Source organism: Nerophis ophidion, linkage group LG02, assembly GCF_033978795.1.
Source record: "Nerophis ophidion isolate RoL-2023_Sa linkage group LG02, RoL_Noph_v1.0, whole genome shotgun sequence".
Taxonomy (NCBI): domain Eukaryota; kingdom Metazoa; phylum Chordata; class Actinopteri; order Syngnathiformes; family Syngnathidae; genus Nerophis; species Nerophis ophidion.
This window is the reverse complement of record NC_084612.1, coordinates 65166944-65185583: the sequence shown is the minus strand read 5'-3', so window position 1 is coordinate 65185583 and position 18640 is coordinate 65166944. Positions and strand designations below refer to the sequence as shown.

The following is an 18640-nucleotide window of genomic DNA, read 5'->3' as shown; positions in this document are numbered from 1 at the left end:
TCCTCTCTGGTCAACAAAAGCACCTCATTCCACACTACTAATCATGCAGACTTCATGACACCCAAGAAAGACAAATGATGATCCAGAACCTTATATTTTTGAGTCTGAATATATGGCGGATGAGCTCCAAGTTTTAAAAGCTGTGTGCTAAACAGGTCCGGCTTTAGTGAAACACATCATGTAGCAGTATTGCTAAGCGCTGAACTCTTTTTCGATTACGCTTGCACCTCCTGGTACCCCAGCACCTACAAAACCCTCAAATCTAGACTCCAAACATCCCAGAACAAGCTAGTCAGTTTACTTCTAGACCTCCACCCCAGATCACACCTCACTCCGACCCACTTCTCCAAAGTGGGCTGGCTCAGAGTGGAGGACAGAGTAAAACTTGCATTGAGCCTGGTCTATAAAATCCGCTACACCTCCCTAATACCGAAGTACATGTCAAACTACTTCCTACCGCCATAACCACAACACCAGGGGGAGCTCCACAAACCACGTTAAACCCAGATTCCGATCTAACAAAGGTCTTAACTCATTCTCTTTCTATGCCACATCAATGTTGAATGCACTCCCAACAGGTGTAAAAGTAAGTACATCTCTATCCTCCTTCGAAACTGCACTAAAAGAATACCTCCAGGCAACTAAAACCCTAAATTAACACCATCCCTCTTCCACATCCCACCTCCCCGGATAGTAAATAATCAAATGTAAATAACCAAATGTATATACTTGTTCTTATGCTTTCTGAACTCACTATGTTCACTGCTTGCTGTACATATCCTACCAAGTCAGACCTATACTGTTTCAATGTCCATTTCTCAGATGATATAATTGTTGATGACTGAAGTTTTTTGATTGATTGATTGATACTTTTATTAGTAGATTGCACAGTACAGTACATATTCCGTACAATTGACCACTAAATGGTAACACCCCAATAAGTTTTTCAACTTGTTTAAGTTAGGGTTAACATAAATCAATTCATGGTAAGTGCTGATTTCAACCAAACCTAACCCCCCGGATTGTAAATAACGTAAATAATTCCATGTATATACTCTGATGATTAACTTGTGTGATGACTGCATTATGCTAATAGTATATATTTCGCAATTAAAGGCCTACTGAAACCCACTACACGCAGTCTGATAGTTTATATATCAATGATGAAATATTAACATTGCAACACATGCCAATACGGCCTTTAAATTTCCCGCGAAGTTTCTTGTTGAAAATGTCGCGTAATGATGACGCGTGCGCGTGATGTCACGGACTGTCAGGAAATATTAGCGCTGCACCACTAGCGGCTAAAAGTCGTCTGCTTTAATCGCATAATTACACAGTATTTCGGACATCTGTGTTGCTGAATCTTTTGCAATTTGTTCATTTAATAATGGAGACTATAAAGAACAATGCTGTTGGTAAAAAGCGGTGGATTGCAGCTCTCCCGTCCAAAGGCAAAACCCAGTAACTCAATTTTGGTCAAAACTGAGCTGATAATAATTTTGGAGTTCCTAGGGGATATGCTTTACATTAGTGTATGCGATATTGTAATTTGTTCCGTAAGTAAGCTGTTACGCACATGGCAGGACCTAGCAACTACCACATAACCGCGTAGATACAACAGAAAAACCTAGTATCTTAAGGGACCAATCGGAGCTTCTTTGTCAGTCGCCTTATTGTCTTTAATGAGACATTTGCACGAATGGGGGCCGACGGTCGACCTGATTATGTGATATTATTGTTGTGATCCGATGGTCTGATCATCACCATATTGTTATTTTTGTTCCATTTTTATATCACTCTGCGGTTTGACATACTTAGTTCCTGTTTTGTTCGTTTCCATGGTCACTCATTAGTTTCAGCTGCTACTCTCTTTTCCAGCACACCTGTCTTTACTAATCACCACCTGTTTATAAGCCAGCGTGTTCTGTTCACTGATTGTCGGATCTTAGTTTGTTCACATACATCTGTTTATGACTTGTCTCTCACTCTCGTTTTTCGCTAGCTCTCACGCTAAGCTTTATTTTATTCCTAGCTTTCACGCTAGTTGTTTTGTGTTTCCTTTTGTGTGCCTTTGTGCTTCGGTTTGTTTGTCCTAGCTTTCCATGCTAGCGCTTTTATTTGCCTTTTCTATTTGTATCAGTGTTTTTGATCATAGCTCCTTTTGTTTAATAAATCCCTTAGTTCTTACATTTTTGCTGTGTTCTTGCTGACGCATCCACGGAGGACCGAATCCGGCATTACAATGCCACACAAGCGTAACAATTATGGCACGAGGGGATATTTGGAAGATTGGCCCAGGACGTTGCAAGCACCTTCATTAAATGTATTGTTCTTGATTCTTCCCCTTGCATACTCTTTTGGGCAGATAACTGTGGAGGTCCAAATAAAAACTGGACGCTGTACACGGCTCTTGCCCAATGTGCAAACGCAGAATGGGGCCCACCCGAGATTGTGAAAAACATATCTGGAGAAAGGGCACACGTTCATGACAGCAGATTCAATCCATGGCTCAATCGGCAAGAAAATGAAAGCTCAAGAAAACATCTATACGTTTGATAACTTTGTAGATCTTTGTAAGACAGCATCAAGACAGATTGGTTTTCCTTTGTTTTCTCAAAATCAGCCAGAAGTGAGTTACTAGGTTTTGCCTTTGGACGGGAGAGCTGTCTTTTGCACCGAGACACAGCCGGTGTTTCTTTGTTTGTTGTGAAGCAGAGCGGTCAAGCGAACATGTTTTCTCTACGTCAATGGAATATTTGTGATATATATCTTACCGGAGACATCATTGGATTATTCGTCGTCCTGAAGCAGCTGTCAAAAAAGCTTGGCTCCTCGGCTTCCCTCTGAGACCCCACATGTTCACCGCAGCCATCCGACCTTGAGGTATGTCTTTACAATCTCACTAAACCACTATCAAAACAATAAGCAGATGATGGATCCTCCAGAATTATCCTAGTAAATGTGTCTAATTACATCTGAAACGCTCACACTGCAGCCGCCCGGAGCCGTCACTTTTTTTTTTTCTAGTCCTTCACTATCAATATCCTAATTCACAAATCTTTCATCCTCGCTCAAATTAATGGGGAAATTGTCGCTTTCTCGGTCCGAATTGCTCTTACTGCTGGTGGCTCCCATTAAAAACAATGTGAGGATGTGAGGAGCCCTCACACTTGTGACGTCATCGTCTGCTACTTCCGGTAAAGGCAGGGCTTTTCTATTAGCGACCAAAAGTTGCAAACTTTATCGTCGATGTTCTCTACTGAATCCTTTCAGCAAAAATATGGCAATATCGCCAAATGATCAAGTATGACACATAGAATGGACCTGCTATTCCCGTTTAAATAAGAAAATCTTATTTCCGTAGGCCATTAATTCACGTTTGGTTAATGTAAGACTAAATTGTCTTCACTAATGACATAAATAGTTGTTAGGTTTGATGAAGACTAAGTGGTTTTCAATGTTTACAAAACATCAAAGTAACAAACTGTCTTTATTGTCCACAATAAATGGTTTGATTCACTCTTGGGTCAAACTTGGCTTTGATCTTTGCAAAACTTGTCAAGTTTTTCAACTACTAGCTTGTTTTCAAAGTCTACAAAAATTAAATACAAACTAAATTGTCTGCAATGTCGACAAAACCAATGTCAACTTTATGAAGTCTAATTTAAAATGTTTGTTCGGTTGACTCAATCCTCAACCCAAAGTTCTTTAGGGTTTGTCAGTTTTGAATCAAAACTAGTTTTCGATGTTTACAAAACAACTAAATGGTGTTCAATGTTGCAAAAATCAATTAATTGAAGACTAATTTTTTGTCAATGTTGGCAATTTTATGCATGTTTGGTTAATGTAAGACTAAATTGTCTTTTACATAAATGACATCAATAGTTGTTAGTTTTGATGAAGACTAAGTGGTTTCAATATTTACAAAACATCAAAGCAACAAACTGTCTTTGTACCATGAATTGATTAATGTGGACCCGAACTTAAAAAAGTTGAAAAACTTATTCGGGTGTTACCATTTAGTGGTCAATTGTACGGAATATGTACTGAACTGTGCAATCTACTAATAAAAGTTTCAATCAATTCAATTAATCAATCACCCCCCCTCACTACCAGGAGGATCGCCATACTCGCTTTGAGTGACCGCTGATGATGATCCCCACCTTCCGCCCGATTCTAGCTGAGATAGGGGGGAATAAGCGGTACAAAATGGATGGATGTGTCCAATTAGGCCATCCCCCGCCAAGGAAGGCAGCACAAAACACAACAACAGGGACAAAATAATAGGGAAGGCAGGCGATTATCAAATTTGTAGTTCCGCAAAGAGATCCTTAAAACAATACCGCCTCCAGACCCTGGTAGCCAATCAAATAGTCCTGATGACAGACACAAAACCGGGGTTGCTATGACACGTTGCGAACAATGACCCCCCCAGTTTTTTTTTTTTGGCGCCAACTTGCCTGGACAAGTGAATTGTTTGTCTTGACAGCCGCACGAGCGCCTCAGCCGCTAGTTGGACTGGTTCTGAGCGCACACGGCGCCACGCCCTCCTGGCCGGGCTGCAGAAGAAAGGAGGAGGGGGGGGAGGTTATTAGTGGGAGCAAACAGGGGGCGGAGCTTAAAGGGGGGGAAGGTGAAGAGTGTTTGAAGGTGTTGAGGAGATCCAACAAGTGTCATGCGGCTCTGAAGGCTACACAGGTAAGGATTTTGTTTTGTGGGATTAATTAACTCATGTCACAACAGCTGATGCTTTTTTTGTGTGCACGTGAAGCTCCAAAGTTGTGTTGAGGGTCCAGAGTTCACCACTTTTTGGAGGTATTGATCCGCCAGATAAGGGAATGCAACAAGTGCTCAAAAAACAAAATGATTAGTTCAATGAGCGTCTGACATTCCTCAACTCCCACACCTTGAGGCCAAAGTGGAAAACCTGTTTTCAGATGGCAGTGTGTGTGTGTGTGTGTGTGTGTGTGTGTGTGTGTGTGCGTGTACTCGCAGCCATGGACGGCGTGCTGGATGGCGTGTCGATGCTGTGCGTCTTCAAGCTAGTGTGCAGTCTCCTCTTCCTGCCCTCGCTGGCCACCTCCCGCAGTCCCATCGGCTTCTGCGGCTGCTGCATCCTCTTCTTCACCGACTTCATGGTCACAGGTGAGCGGCAACAAGTTACGGTGTTGTCGTTGTGTTGTTGTTGTTGTTTTGCAGCCATTTTGAATGACGAGCTTCATTTCAGTCTGTCTTCTTGTCAAAGTCTTGATTGTCTATTTGACGATCATTAAAGGCCTACTGAAACGAGATTTTCTTATTTAAACGGGGATGGCAGGTCCATTCTATGTGTCATACTTGATCATTTGGCGATATCGCCATATTTTTGCTGAAAGGATTTAGTAGAGAACATCCACGATAAAGTTCGCAGCTTTTGGTGCTAAGAGAAAAGCCCTGCCTCTACCGCATGGGTGTCAAAAAAATATAAGGCCTGCCTTCTATTTTCATTTGGCCCTTGAGGCAATATCAAATTAACATTAGAGCTGGCCCGCCGGTATTATACAGCGGCGGTGTCACTGTAACACCGCATTCACCGCTAACCCCCCCCCCACCCCCGCCCCCCCCCCCGGTCCCGGAATATCCCTAAATAAAGCTTTAAAGTGCCTTATTTTCGCGATCTTCGAAAACACTATCCATTTCCCTGTGACGTCATACAGGGCTGCCAATACAAACAATATGGCGGTTACCACAGCAAGATTACATTTGTAATCATTAGCTCGGATTCAGACTCTAATTTCAGCGGCTTAAGCGATTAAAGCTGAGACCCGGTGTTTGTAATGTGTTGAAAATGAAAATGTCGGGTGTGTTACCTCGGTGACGTCACGTTCTGACATCATCGCTAAAAGACCGATAAACAGAAAGGCGTTTAATTTGCCAAAATTCACCCATTTAGAGTTCGGGAATCGGTTAAAAAAATACATGGTCTTTTTTCTGCAACATCAAGGTATATATTGACGCTTGCATAGGTATGGTGATAATGTTCCCCTTTAAGACTGTTACAAATATGCGCCACGCTGTGAACCAACACCAAACGAGAATGACAAGCAAATTTCGGGAGAACATCCGCACTGTAGCACAACATAAACACAACAGAACATATACACAAAACCCCTTGCAGCATTACCTCTTCCTGGACGCTACAATATAAAAATGTATTATTAGCCTGTTGCAAAAGTTTATTTTGATATTTACTTGAGAAGGCTGCAAATAGAAAAGAGGCATTCACTTTGTATTTAAATTTGATTTGATATGCCATTGCTGTTTTTAAATTATTCGTATTATTTGAAACTCGATTTTGCATGTCACTATAAAGTTATATAAGTCTCGCTTGTTTAATATTCAATGCAAAACTTGTGTGGGTCCCTATTAAAAGGTTAATTTGTTCAACCTTGGCCCGCGGCTTTGTTCAGTTTAAAATGTTGGCCCACTCTGTATTTGAGTTTGACACCCCTGCTCTACCGGAAGTCGCAGACGATGACGTCGCAAGTGTGGGGGCTCCTCATACATTTACGTTGTTTTTAATGGGAGCCTCCAACAAAAAGTGCTATTCGGACCGAGAAAACGACAATTTCCCCATTAATTTGAGCGAGGATGAAAGATTTGTGTTTGAGGATATCGATAGCGACGGACTAGAGAAAAAAATTAAATCTAAATATTGCGATTGCATTGGGACGGATTCCGATGTTTTTAGACACATTTACTAGGATAATTCTGGGAAATCCCTTATCTTTCTATTGTGTTGCTAGTGTTTTAGTGAGTTAAATAGTACCTGATAGTCGGAAGGGTGTGTCCACGGGTGTCTTGACGCCAGCGTCTCAGGGAAGTCGACGGCAGCTTTATGGACGGCACAAGCTCAGCTTTTCTCCGGTAAGAAGCGAATTTTTAACCACAATTTTCTCACCGAAACCTACTGGTTGACATTCGGTCGAGATCCATGTTGGCTTGACCGCGCTCTGATCCATAGTAAAGTTTCACCTCCAGGAATTTTAAACAAGGAATCACCATGTGTTTGTGTGGCTAAAGGCTAAAGCTTCCCAACTCCATCTTTCTACTGTGACTTCTCCAATATTAATTGAACAAATTGCAAAAGATTCAGCAACACAGATCTCCAAAATACTGTGTAATTATGCGGTTAACGCAGACAACTTTTAGCTGTGTGTGTGTGCAGCGCTCATACTTCCTAAAAACCCGTGACGTCTTGCGCACACGTCATCATTACACGACGTTTTCAAGGCGAAACTTCCGGGAAATTTAAAATTGCAATTTAGTAAACTAAAAAGGCTGTATTGGCATGTGTTGCAATGTTAATATTTCATCATTGATATATAATCTATCAGACTGCGTGGTGGGTAGTAGTGGGTTTCAGTAGGTCTTTAAACCCTCCAATGTTGTTGGGTTTCGTTGACCAATCTCGCCCACGTTCTTCAGCGTTTACAAAACAAATGTCTGCGTTGTGGAATACTAACTGGTTTTCCATGTGTCTAAAACGACTCAATGTCGCAAAAAACACGTTCGTTGAAGACTGAATTGTCGTAAATGTTGGTGCATGTTAGGTTTGATGAAGACTTGTTAGTTCTCAATGTTTACAAAACATCAAATTAATTAATATTAACGTATTCATTGATTTGATTCACCCTAGCGTCAGTATTGGCTTTTACTAGCTTGTCTTCAATATACTGTATTTCCTTGAATTGCTAATTAATTCAAAACCTCTTCTCACTCCGGCGCTTACCAAAAGCATGCAGTAAAAATTTGAGTGTGATGTAAGGATACCATCATGAAAAGCACATTTAACAAAAGAAAAACATTATTATGGTCTTTCCTTATGCATGCAGTAAAAGTAAGCATGCGCTAATTATTTTAAAAACCTCTTCTCACTCCGGCGCTTACCAAAGGCATGCAGTGAAAATTTGAGTGTGATGTAAGGATACCATCATAAAAAGCACATTTAATTAAAAAAAACGTTATTATGGTCTTACCTTTACTTATAAATGAAGTCCATGCCAACTCCTTCTGATCAAAAGCGTCAATAACTTGTTTATAGAAGTCTTCCTTATCTTTCTTCAGTTTTAAAAGTCTCTGTCTCGATGGAGATCTTACTTTATTACCTCCTGCTTCGATTGAAAGTCCAGTTTAGAAAACTGCTATCAGACCGCTGCTATCAGTTAGCTGGGCTCCTCAAGTGCGGGCGCCGACAGAATTATCCTCGGACAACTCCCCCTCCTTTTCTGCTCTGTGGGTGATCTCTTTATCCCACCGCTGCCACCATGAAGGGTTATTGTATAAATAATACACTGGGTATTTAGGACTGGAACATGCTTTATTTCAGCCCGGTTGTTTACATAGCCAGAATAGGAGTGTTACATCCTAAAAGGTCCGTCGTGCGTCATTTCCATCCCAGCACGTATCACGTCACTCATTGTCACTTCTTCTGCAACCGAGTAGTAGCAAGAAGGATATGGCGTCACATTAGTGCCAAAAATCCAAGCGCATAAAAACTGTTTTCGCGCGCTGATTCTCCACTTCGTGCGCGCGCGGCGCCTTTTTTGCGTGCGCGAGGTGTCTTTGTGCGCGCGTGCGGCGCCTATTTGCGCGCGCGCGGTGCCTATGTGCGCGCGCGCCGTCTTCGTTTTGGCACTTTGTGGGCGGTTATTCTTACACAGTCCCTCCTTTCTGATTGGTCAGGCGAAAATCGCTCAGGGCCAATCAGAAGTATAGCAGGGCGGGTCATCGTCAAATGTATCAAAATAATGCAGCTCTTGTCGACAAACAAATTCTAAAAAGTCCAAATTTGGTGGAGTTATGGAAAATGCCAATTGAATTTTATCTAAAAGTCTTTGAAGAAGGTAATGTCTCATCTGTTGAGAGAACATCACATAGTTAATGAAGTGTCAAGATCAATATCTCTCTTTTCATACACATACAACCAGTCCACAGATGTCAGTCAATAATGGAAATTATATTTTCAAATATTTTTTCTTCCCTCTCTTGTCTGTTTAAAAAAATATTTTTATTTATCTAATATTTGTATATTTAAATATTGAATATATGCCACAATGGGGGACTATTAATTTTCTTTCCTATATCTACTTTAAGTTTACACCAGAGTCTACCCGAACCCACTTATCTATGCGTACTTCATATCAGGACCACATGATTAGCATATGGGTTTAATTGTTGCTGTTATGATTGCAATTACTATTTTAGTAGAATAATGAATGACAGGTTATCACTACAATTAATGAATATAGTTTTAATATTACTATAAAAAGTATTTACGCTTCTGCAAACAACTCAAACTATGGAAAATTAGATATCAGCCCAGATCAGTACAGATGGCAGAGTTAAAAATATGTATTTAAAAAAAACAAACAAAAAAAGCTAGCTCCATACATTAGGCAAATTAAATCTGAGAGATAATAGTGTAAGGCTTACTTGTTCAGCCATGATAGCCCCATGAAAACCTGACATTTATAACATCAAACCATTTGGAAATGAGTTGAAAATTGAGCAAGTTATTGTTATTTAAATAGTACATGTTCCTTGACAACTATGTACTGGGCGTGGCCAGCTACCTGAGGTAAGATGGCCGCCACGTTGCCATTGACTGACAGCGCTCAAAGCCAAACAGAAAGAAGGGGCTGTCCAACCATTCCCGCCCCCAAAGTGCCAAAACAAACATGAGAGCACGAGGAGAGATGCCAGACCGAGACGGAGCGCGCACATATAGGTACCGCGCGCCCGCAAAATGGCACCGCGCGCGCTAAGGCAGCACACGCGCACAAAAGGGTGTCGCGCACGCGCGCGAAGTGGAGAATCAGCACGCGATAACAGTTTTTATGCGCTTGGATTTTTGGCACTAATGTGACGCCATAGAAGGATCACCAGCGCCCTCTACCACCAGGAGGCGGGAGTCATTTAATGACTCATATTTGACACACGCAGCTACGTTATTGTGACGGTCTCAAGCCGTCGTCTTGCAGGTTCCAAGGACCACCAAGGAAGGACACAGCTTGAGCAGTTTGACTTTGTTTATTTTTCAATAAAACCTTAGTCGAGGTCGCTCTCCCGCTCCTCCTCTCCGCTCGCTCGCCGTTGCCGCTTCCTCGCCTCTCTAAGGGTATATTAATAAAACATAGCTGCTTACTGTCTTCAATAGCTTGGACCTTAAATCCTACTGAATAGCTCTTAATCTTCTTCCCTTTATGCGATTTAAAATTGCCGGTATTGAAATCAGCCTCCTCCATTTTGAAAATGATGACAGGGGAAGTGTCACTCGTGACGTCACGAGTTTGACCCGGCGATTATACTAAGCATGCGCTAATTATTTTGCGCAGCGAGTTTGACCCGCATACTATATACCCGGTGGCAATTCAAGGAATTACGGTATTCATCCACCCATCCATTTTCTTCCGCTTATCCGAGGTCAGGTCGCAGGGGCAGCAGCCTAAGCAGTGAAGCCCAGACTACCCTCTCCCCAGCCACTTCGTCCAGCTCCTCTTGAGGGGATCCCGAGGCGTTCCCATGCCAGCCACAGTCTTCCCAACGTGTCCTGGGTCTTCCCCTTGGCCTCCTGTCGGTCGGATGTGCCCCAAACACCTCCCTAGGGTTCGGGGTGGCATCCTGACCAGATTCCCGAACCACCTCATCTGGCTCCTCTCCATGTGGAGGAGCAGCAGCTTTACTTTGAGTTCCTCCCGGATGACAGAGCTTCTCACCCTATCTCTAAGGGAGAGGGGAAAGTGAGCAAAAGTCCGCAAAACGTTCAAAATGGAGTCCCACAAGTCCCGCCGTGTGCCTCCTGAGTCCAGGCATGCCCAACATGTCCAAAACGCACCCCTGCAAAGTCACCAGGGAGGTGGGGAAGTGAGCAAAAGTCCACCCCTTTTGGCGGGCGTCTGCTGGGTGCGTTTTGGACATGCCGAGGTGGGACTTGTGGGACTCCATCCTGGGTGTGATTTTCCAGCTTTTTCGGACTTTTTCCGAAATTTCTCTCCCCATTTTGGTGGGCCTTTTCCCCCGCCACCCGGCAGAGGAAACTCATTTCAGCCGCTTGTACCCGTGATCTTGTCCTTTCGGTCATAACCCAAAGCTCATGACCATAGGTGAGGATGGGAACGTAGATCGACCGGTAAATTGAGAGCTTTGCCTTCCGGCTCAGCTCCTTCTTCACCACAACGAATCGATACAGCGTCCGCATTACCGAAAACGCCGCACCGATTCGCCTGTCGATCTCACGATCCACTCTTGCCCCACTCGTGAACAAGACTCATATGTGCAATGTATTCATTATATCTTCAATATATTCAAAGGTTAAGTGCAAACTAAATCGTCTTCAATGTCTACAAAACCAATATCAAGTTCATGAAGACTACATTGTTTGCAATGTTTGTTCGGTTGACTTCATCCTTAATCTCCCTTAATCAAAACATAAGACTAAGTTGTTTTCAATGTTTACAAAACGTCAAAGTAACAAACTGTCTTCAATGTCCATTGTGATTCCCTCTAGCGTCAGTATTGGCTTTGATCTTTACAAGACTTGTCAAGTTGTTCAACTACTAGCTTGTTTTCAAAGTCTACAAAGGTTAAATACAAACTAAATTGTCTGCAATGTCTACAAAACCAATATCAAGTTCATGAAGACTACTTTAAAATGTTTTTGGTTGACTCAAGCCTCAACCCAAAGTTCTTTAGGGTTTGTCAGTTTTGAATCAAAACTAGTTTTCGATGTTTACAAAACGACTAAATGGTAAAATCAATTCTTTGAAGACAAATTTGTCATCAATGTTGTCAATTTTATGCATGTTTGGTTAATGTAAGACTAAATTGTCTTCACTAATGACATAAATAGTTGTTAGGTTTGATGAAGACTAAGTGGTTTTCAATGTTTACAAAACATCAAAGTAACAAACTTTCTTCAATGTCCACAGAAAATGTTTTTTCATTCATTTAGTATTGGCTTTGATCTTTACAAAACTTGTCAAGTTTTTCAACTACTAGCTTGTTTTAAAAGACTACAAAGGTTAAATACAAAGTAAATTGTCTGCAATGTCTACAAAACCAATGTCAACTTTATGAAGTCTGGTTTAAAATGTTTGTTTGGTTGACTCAATCCTCAACCCAAAGTTCTTCAGCGTTGGTCAGTTTTGAATCAACACTAGTTTTCAATGTTTACAAATGGACTAAATGGTAAAATCAATTCTATGAAGACAAATTTGTCATCAATGTTGGCAATTTTATTCATTAAGGTTAATGTAAGACTAAAATGTCTTCACTAATGACAAATAGTTGTTAGGTTTGATGAAGACTAAGTGGTTTCCAATGTTTACAAAACATCAAAGTAACAAACTATCTTCAATGTCCACAGAAAATGGTTTGATTCATTCTAGCGTCCGTATTGGCTTTGATCTTTACAAAACTTGTCAAGTTTTTCAACTACTAGCTTGTTATCAAAGTCTACAAAGGTTAAATACAAACTAAATTGTCTGCAATGTCTACAAAACCAATATCAAGTTCATGAAGACTACTTTAAAATGTTTTTGGTTGACTCAGTCTTCAACCCACAGTTCTTTAGCGTTTGTCAGTTTTGAATCAAAACTAGTTTTCAATGTTTACAAAACAACTAAATGGTGTTCAATGTTGCAAAAATCAATTCTTTGAAGACAAATGTCATCAATGTTGGCAATTTTATGTATTTTTGGTTAATGTGGGACTAAAATGTCTTCACTAATGACATAAATAGTTGTTAGTTTTGATGAAGACTAAGTGGTTTTCAATGTTTACAAAACATCAAAGTAACAAACTGTCTTCAATGGCCACAGAAAATGTTTTTTCATTCATTCAGTATTAGCTTTGATCTTTACAAAACTTGTCAAGTTTTTCAACTACTAGCTTGTTATCAAAGTCTACAAAGGTTAAATACAAACTAAATTGTCTGCAATGTCTACAAAACCAGTAGTTCATGAAGACTACTTTAAAATGCTAGTTTGGTTGACTCAATCCTGAACCCAAAGTTCTTTAGCGTTTGTCAGTTTTGAATCAACACTAGTTTTCAATGTTTACAAAACGACTAAATGGTAAAATCAATTCTTTGAAGACAAATTTGTCATCAATGTTGTCAATTTTATGCATGTTTGGTTAATGTAAGACTAAATTGTCTTCACTAATGACAAATAGTTGTTAGGTTTGATGAAGACTAAGTGGTTTTCAATGTTTACAAAACATCAAAGTAACAAACTGTCTTCATTGTCAACAGAAAATGGTTTGATTCACTCTTGGGTCAGTATTGGCTTTGATCTTTACAAAACTTGTCAAGTTTTTCAACTACTAGCTTGTTATCAAAGTCTACAAAGGTTAAATACAAACTAAATTGTCTGCAATGTCTACAAAACCAATGTCAAGTTCATGAAGACTAGTTTAAAATGTTTGTTCGGTTGACTCAATCCTCAACCCAAAGTTCTTTAGCGTTTGTCAGTTTTGAATCAAAACTAGTTTTCGATGTTTACAAACAACTAAATGGTGTTCAATGTTGCAAAAATCAATTCTTTGAAGACACATGTCATCAATGTTGTCCATTTTATGTATTTTTGGTTAATGTGGGACTAAAATGTCTTCACTAATGACATAAATAGTTGTTAGTTTTGATGAAGACTAAGTGGTTTCCAATGTTTACAAAACATCAAAGTAACAAACTGTCTTCATTGTCCATAGAAAATGGTTTGATTCACTCTAGCGTCAGTATTGGCTTTGATCTTTTCAAAACTTGTCAAGTTTTTCCACTACTAGCTTGTTATCAAAGTCTACAAAGGTTAAATACAAACTAAATTGTCTGTAATGTCCACAAAACCAATATCAAGTTCATGAAGACTAATTTTAAAATGTTTGTTCGGTTGACTTAACCCTCAACCCAAAGTTCTTCAGCGTTTGTCAGTTTTGAATCAAAACTAGTTTTCAATGTTTACAAAACAACTAAATGGTGTTCAATGTTGCAAAAATCAATTCTTTGAAGACAAATTTGTCATCAATGTTGTCAATTTTATGCATGTTTGGTTAATGTGGGACTAAATTGTCTTCACAAATAACATAAATAGTTGTTAGGTTAGATGAAGACTAAGTGGTTTTCAATGTTTACAAAACATCAAAGTCTTCATTGTCAACAAATGGTTTGATTCACTCTTGGGTCAGTATTGGCTTTGATCTTTACAAAACTTGTCAAGTTTTTCAACTACTAGCTTGTTTTCAAAGTCTACAAAGGTTAAATACAAACTAAATTGTCTGCAATGTCTATGAAACCAATGTCAAGTTCATGAAAACTAGTTTAAAATGTTAGTTTGGGTTGAGGGTTAAGTCAACCAAAGTTTTCTACCCAAACGGTAGAAAATGGATGGATGGATTTTCAAGCCTCATTCCAAAATGAAAAAAACAACAACACATTTGTCCTCAAAATTCTACACACAATACCCCATAATAACTGTATGGATGGGTTAAATGAAAACTAAATAGTCTTCAGTGTTAAATTTTCAATCAGTGCTTAAATTGTTGTGTCGGCGGAAATAGTTCGGACTGGAGTCCTGGCTAAAAGTCCGCTTGTGTGTTGTCTGCAGTCTTCGTGAGCTTCCTGAGCCTCTTCTCGTCCTGGCTGACGGAGATGAGCCTCCCGCCCGACATCATCGCCCTGCGCTTCCTGCTCTTCCTCAGTCACACCTACGGCGCCGTCATGCTGCTGACCACGCCCCTCCTCACCGTGGAGACCCTGGTCAGACTCCTGCGGCCCGCCCCCCCTCCTCCGAGCGAGGCCACCCCCGGGGAGGCCGGCGAGGACGGGGCCCGGGAGGCGGAGGGCTGGCGGTCCCGGGCCACCAGCTACGTGTGCTGCCTGGCGTTGTGGGTGGCGGTGGCGCTCAGCGTGCAGTGTCGCTGCCGGCTGGAGGAGGCCAAGCAGACGGCGTGCTTGCGGGCCGGCGGCTCCTTGCTGAGGTGTCTGCCCAACCTGCTCAGCCCCGTCCCCAGCGCCGTGCACCCCTGCTGGGGCGTGGCCTTCCTCTACCTGCTGCTGCTGCTCCTCCTCTCCTCCCGCCTGCACGGCCGCAACACCCCCGCCTCCGCCCTCACCGGGCCTCAACACCCCGACGACCACCTTCTGGCGCCGGCCTGCGAGGAGCCGCCTCTCCTGTTCATCGTGGGGGAGTCGCCGCCGCCGCCGCAGCAGCACCCCCGCGCGGGCGTCCCCCACCCGGGGGTGAACGTGACCATCGCCTCGGCGGCCGTGCTCGCCACCTTCGTGCTGCCGCTCTACCTGGGCGTCAACATCCTGCTGCTCAGGAGCGTGGAGGCCCTGCTGGACGTGGGCGTGCGCTTGATTCTCTTCCCCACGCCGCCCGCCCCCCGGGGTCACCACACGCTCGCATGACGGGGGACGGGGGGGATTATTATCATCATTATTACGGGATTAATGACGCGTGTGGGAAAAGCTGCCGAGTAGGCAAGTTGCGGCACGACGAGCTCGTTATTTCTCGCCGCTCCTCGTAGGGGGTGGGGACATAATCCTCTAATGGGGCGTGGCCGTGAAAACTATCAGGGAGGGGCGAAACAATTCAAAAGGCACCGATTGGTCGGTTTAAGGAAGAGGGCGGGGCCAAAGTGGCTGGACTCAGGTGTTTAAAATGAGGCACAGAAGTTCCTATGAAAGGTTTTTTTTTTTTTTTGAAGTCTTTAACATCGGAGACTCTGATTGGTTGGATGACGCAGGAGGGCGGGGCCAATGTGGTTCGACTCAGGTGTTTAAAATAAGGCGGTGTCACGCCAAATTTCTTCCCCCCTACAAAAACCTCCCCCCCTCCCCCATTTACTTCCCGGGGTCATGATTAATACAGACGTTTTGTTAACGCTATATTATAAAAATATAACGCAATATTATAAAAATACAGACGTTTAGTTAACACTATTATAAAAAATAGAAAAAAACAATTTAAAAACACAAGCTATGGGATGACGCAAGAGGAAAGGTGAGGAAACGTGACCCCGGAAGTAAATGCGTCATCCCATAGGTTGTGTTTGTAAATGTTTTTTTTAAATGTTTTTTAACTTTTTATAATACAGCGTTAACAAAACGTCTGTATTTTTTTTAATAATATAGCGTTATATTTTTTATAATACAGCGTTAACAAAACGTCTGTATTAATCATGACCCCGGAAGTAAATGGAGGGGGTGGGGGTTCTAGGGGGGAAGAAATTTGGCGTTTTGGAAGGGTTTAACACCAGAGACTGATTGGTTGGATGGTGCAGGAGGGCGGGGCCAATGTGGTTTGACTCAGGTGTTTAAAAATGAGGCACAAAGGTTCCTATGAAAGGTTTATTTTTTTTTTTTATTTTATTTTGGAAAGGTTTAACACCGGAGACTCTGATTGGTTGGATGACGCAAGAGGGCGGGGCCAGAGTGGTTCGACTCAGGTGTTTAAAATGAGGCACAGAAGTTACTATGAAAGTTTTTCTTTTTAAAGTCTTTAACAACGGAGATTCTGATTTGTTGGATGACGCAGGAGGGCGGGGCCAATATTGTTCGACTCAGGTGTTTAAAAATGAGGCACAAAAGGTCCTATGAAAGTTTTTTTTGTTTTTTTTAAGTCTTTAACAACGGAGACTCTGATTGGTTGGATGACTCAGGAGGGCGGGGCCAGAGTGGTTTGACTCAGGTGTTTAAAATAAGGCACAAAAGTTCCGATGAAAGTTTTTTTTTTTTGGAAGGGTTTAACACCAGAGACTCTGATTGGTTGGATGACACAGGAGGGCGGGGCCAATGTGGCTCGACTCAGGTGTTTAAAAATGAGGCACAAAAGTTCCTATGAAAGGTTTATTTATTTTTTTTATTTTTTTTTCGGAAGGGTTTAAGACCGGAGACTCCGATTGGTTGGATGGCACAGGAGGGCGGGGCCAATATTGTTCGACTCAAGTATTTAAAAATGAGGCACAAAAGTGCCTATGAAAGGTTTATTTATTATTATTTTTTTCTGTAAGGGTTTAACAACGGAGATTCTGGTTAGAGGATGCAGGAGGGCGGGACCAAAGTGGTTCAACTCAGGTGTTTAAAATGAGGCACAGAAGTTCCAATGAAAGTTTATTTTTTTTTAAGTCTTTAACAACGGAGACTCTGATTGGTTGGATGACGCAGGAGGGCGGGGCCAATATTGTTCCTCAGGTGTTTAAAAATGAGGCACAGAAGTTCCTGTGAAAGTTTTTTTTTTTGGAAGGGTTTAACACCGGGGATTCTGATTGGTTGGATGACGCAGGAGGGCGGGGCCAATATTGTTCGACTCAGGTGTTTAAAAATGAGGCACTAAAGTTCCTATGAAAGGGTTTTTTTTGGAAGTTTTTAACAACAGAGACTTTGATTGGTTGGATGACGCAGGAGGGCGGGGCAATGTGGTTCAACTCAGGTGTTTAAAATTGAGGCACTAAAGTTCCTAAAAAAGGTTTATTTAATTATTTTATTTTTTGGAAGATTTAACAACGGAGACTCTGATTGGTTAGATGACGCAGGAGGGCGGGGCCAAAGTGGTTTGACTCAGGTGTTTAAAATAAGGTGCAAAAGTTCCTGTGAAAGGTTTTTTTTTTAATGGAAGGGTTTAAACCGGAGACTCTGATTGGTTGGATGACACAGGAGGGCAGGGCCAAAGTGGTTCAACACATGACGTAACATGAGGGAAAAGGTGTAAAAAAAAAAAAAAATTTGTATTAAAATAAAGTGGTTTTTTTTGGGGGCAGGTATGACCTTTTATTTCCTGAAATATTTAAAGGGGAAATGCACTTTTTGGGGGGGAATTGTGTCCATCATTCACAATACATGTAAGACAAAATGTTTACTTTTTGTGTGCATTCTAGCTCACAAATTAATGCTAGCAAAAGTCAGCCAATGGACCCAATAACGTCCCTTTACATACACACTAAGTACAAAAGTTTGGACACACCTCATTTAAAGGCGTTTTCTTTATTTTCATGACTATTGTAGATTGTCACTGAAGGCATCAACACAATGAATGAACACATGTGGAGTTATGTACTTAACAAAAATAAGAAAAGGTAAAATAACTGAAAACATGTTTTGTATTCTAGTTTCTTCAAAAATAGCCACCTTTGGCTCTGATTACTGTTTTGCTTCAAGAGGGAGTCACCTGAAAGGGTTTTCTCTTCAAAGGTGTCATAGTTGTGATGCCTTCAGTGACAATCTACAATGAAAATAGTCATGAAAATAAAGAAAACACATTGAAATGAGAAGGTGTGTCCAAACTTTTGGCTTGTAGTGTATGTAATGTAACAGGCACTTTATATAAATGTTTACATATATGAATTTGTTAATTTTGAGCATACATCGCTGTATTTATTTGACAGATTCATCATAACGTTTGTGCAGACTTCCTGGGAGACAAGAAAGACAGGTTTGGGACGAATGATCCAGAACCTTGTATTTTTGAGCCTGAGTATACAGAGGATGAGCTACAAGTTTTAGAAGTTTTATCATAAACAGATGCAGCTTTAATGACACACTTAGCATCATGTAGCAGTATTGCCAAGTACTCAACACTATAATCATAATAACATTGGA

At 41.4% G+C, this 18640-nt stretch overlaps 1 protein-coding gene across 2 annotated transcripts in view; it reads left to right on the top strand.

Annotated features, from left to right (window-relative positions):
* The first annotated feature begins 4616 nt into the window (after positions 1 to 4616).
* LOC133543846 (uncharacterized) overlaps positions 4617 to 18640 on the top strand; it is a 14949-nt gene continuing 925 nt past the window's right edge. The window contains exons 1-4 of one of the 2 annotated variants that reach the window (XM_061888687.1): positions 4627 to 4701; positions 4775 to 4818; positions 4999 to 5148; positions 14646 to 18640. The exon at positions 14646 to 18640 is cut by the window's right edge and continues 925 nt beyond it. In XM_061888687.1, coding sequence (XP_061744671.1) covers positions 5001 to 5148; positions 14646 to 15451 — 954 coding nt within the window. In that variant the 5' untranslated portion in view covers positions 4627 to 4701; positions 4775 to 4818; positions 4999 to 5000 and the 3' untranslated portion in view covers positions 15452 to 18640. Of the gene's footprint in view, positions 4702 to 4774; positions 4819 to 4998; positions 5149 to 14645 lie in introns of both variants that reach the window. The other variant, XM_061888693.1, reaches the window with a different exon arrangement.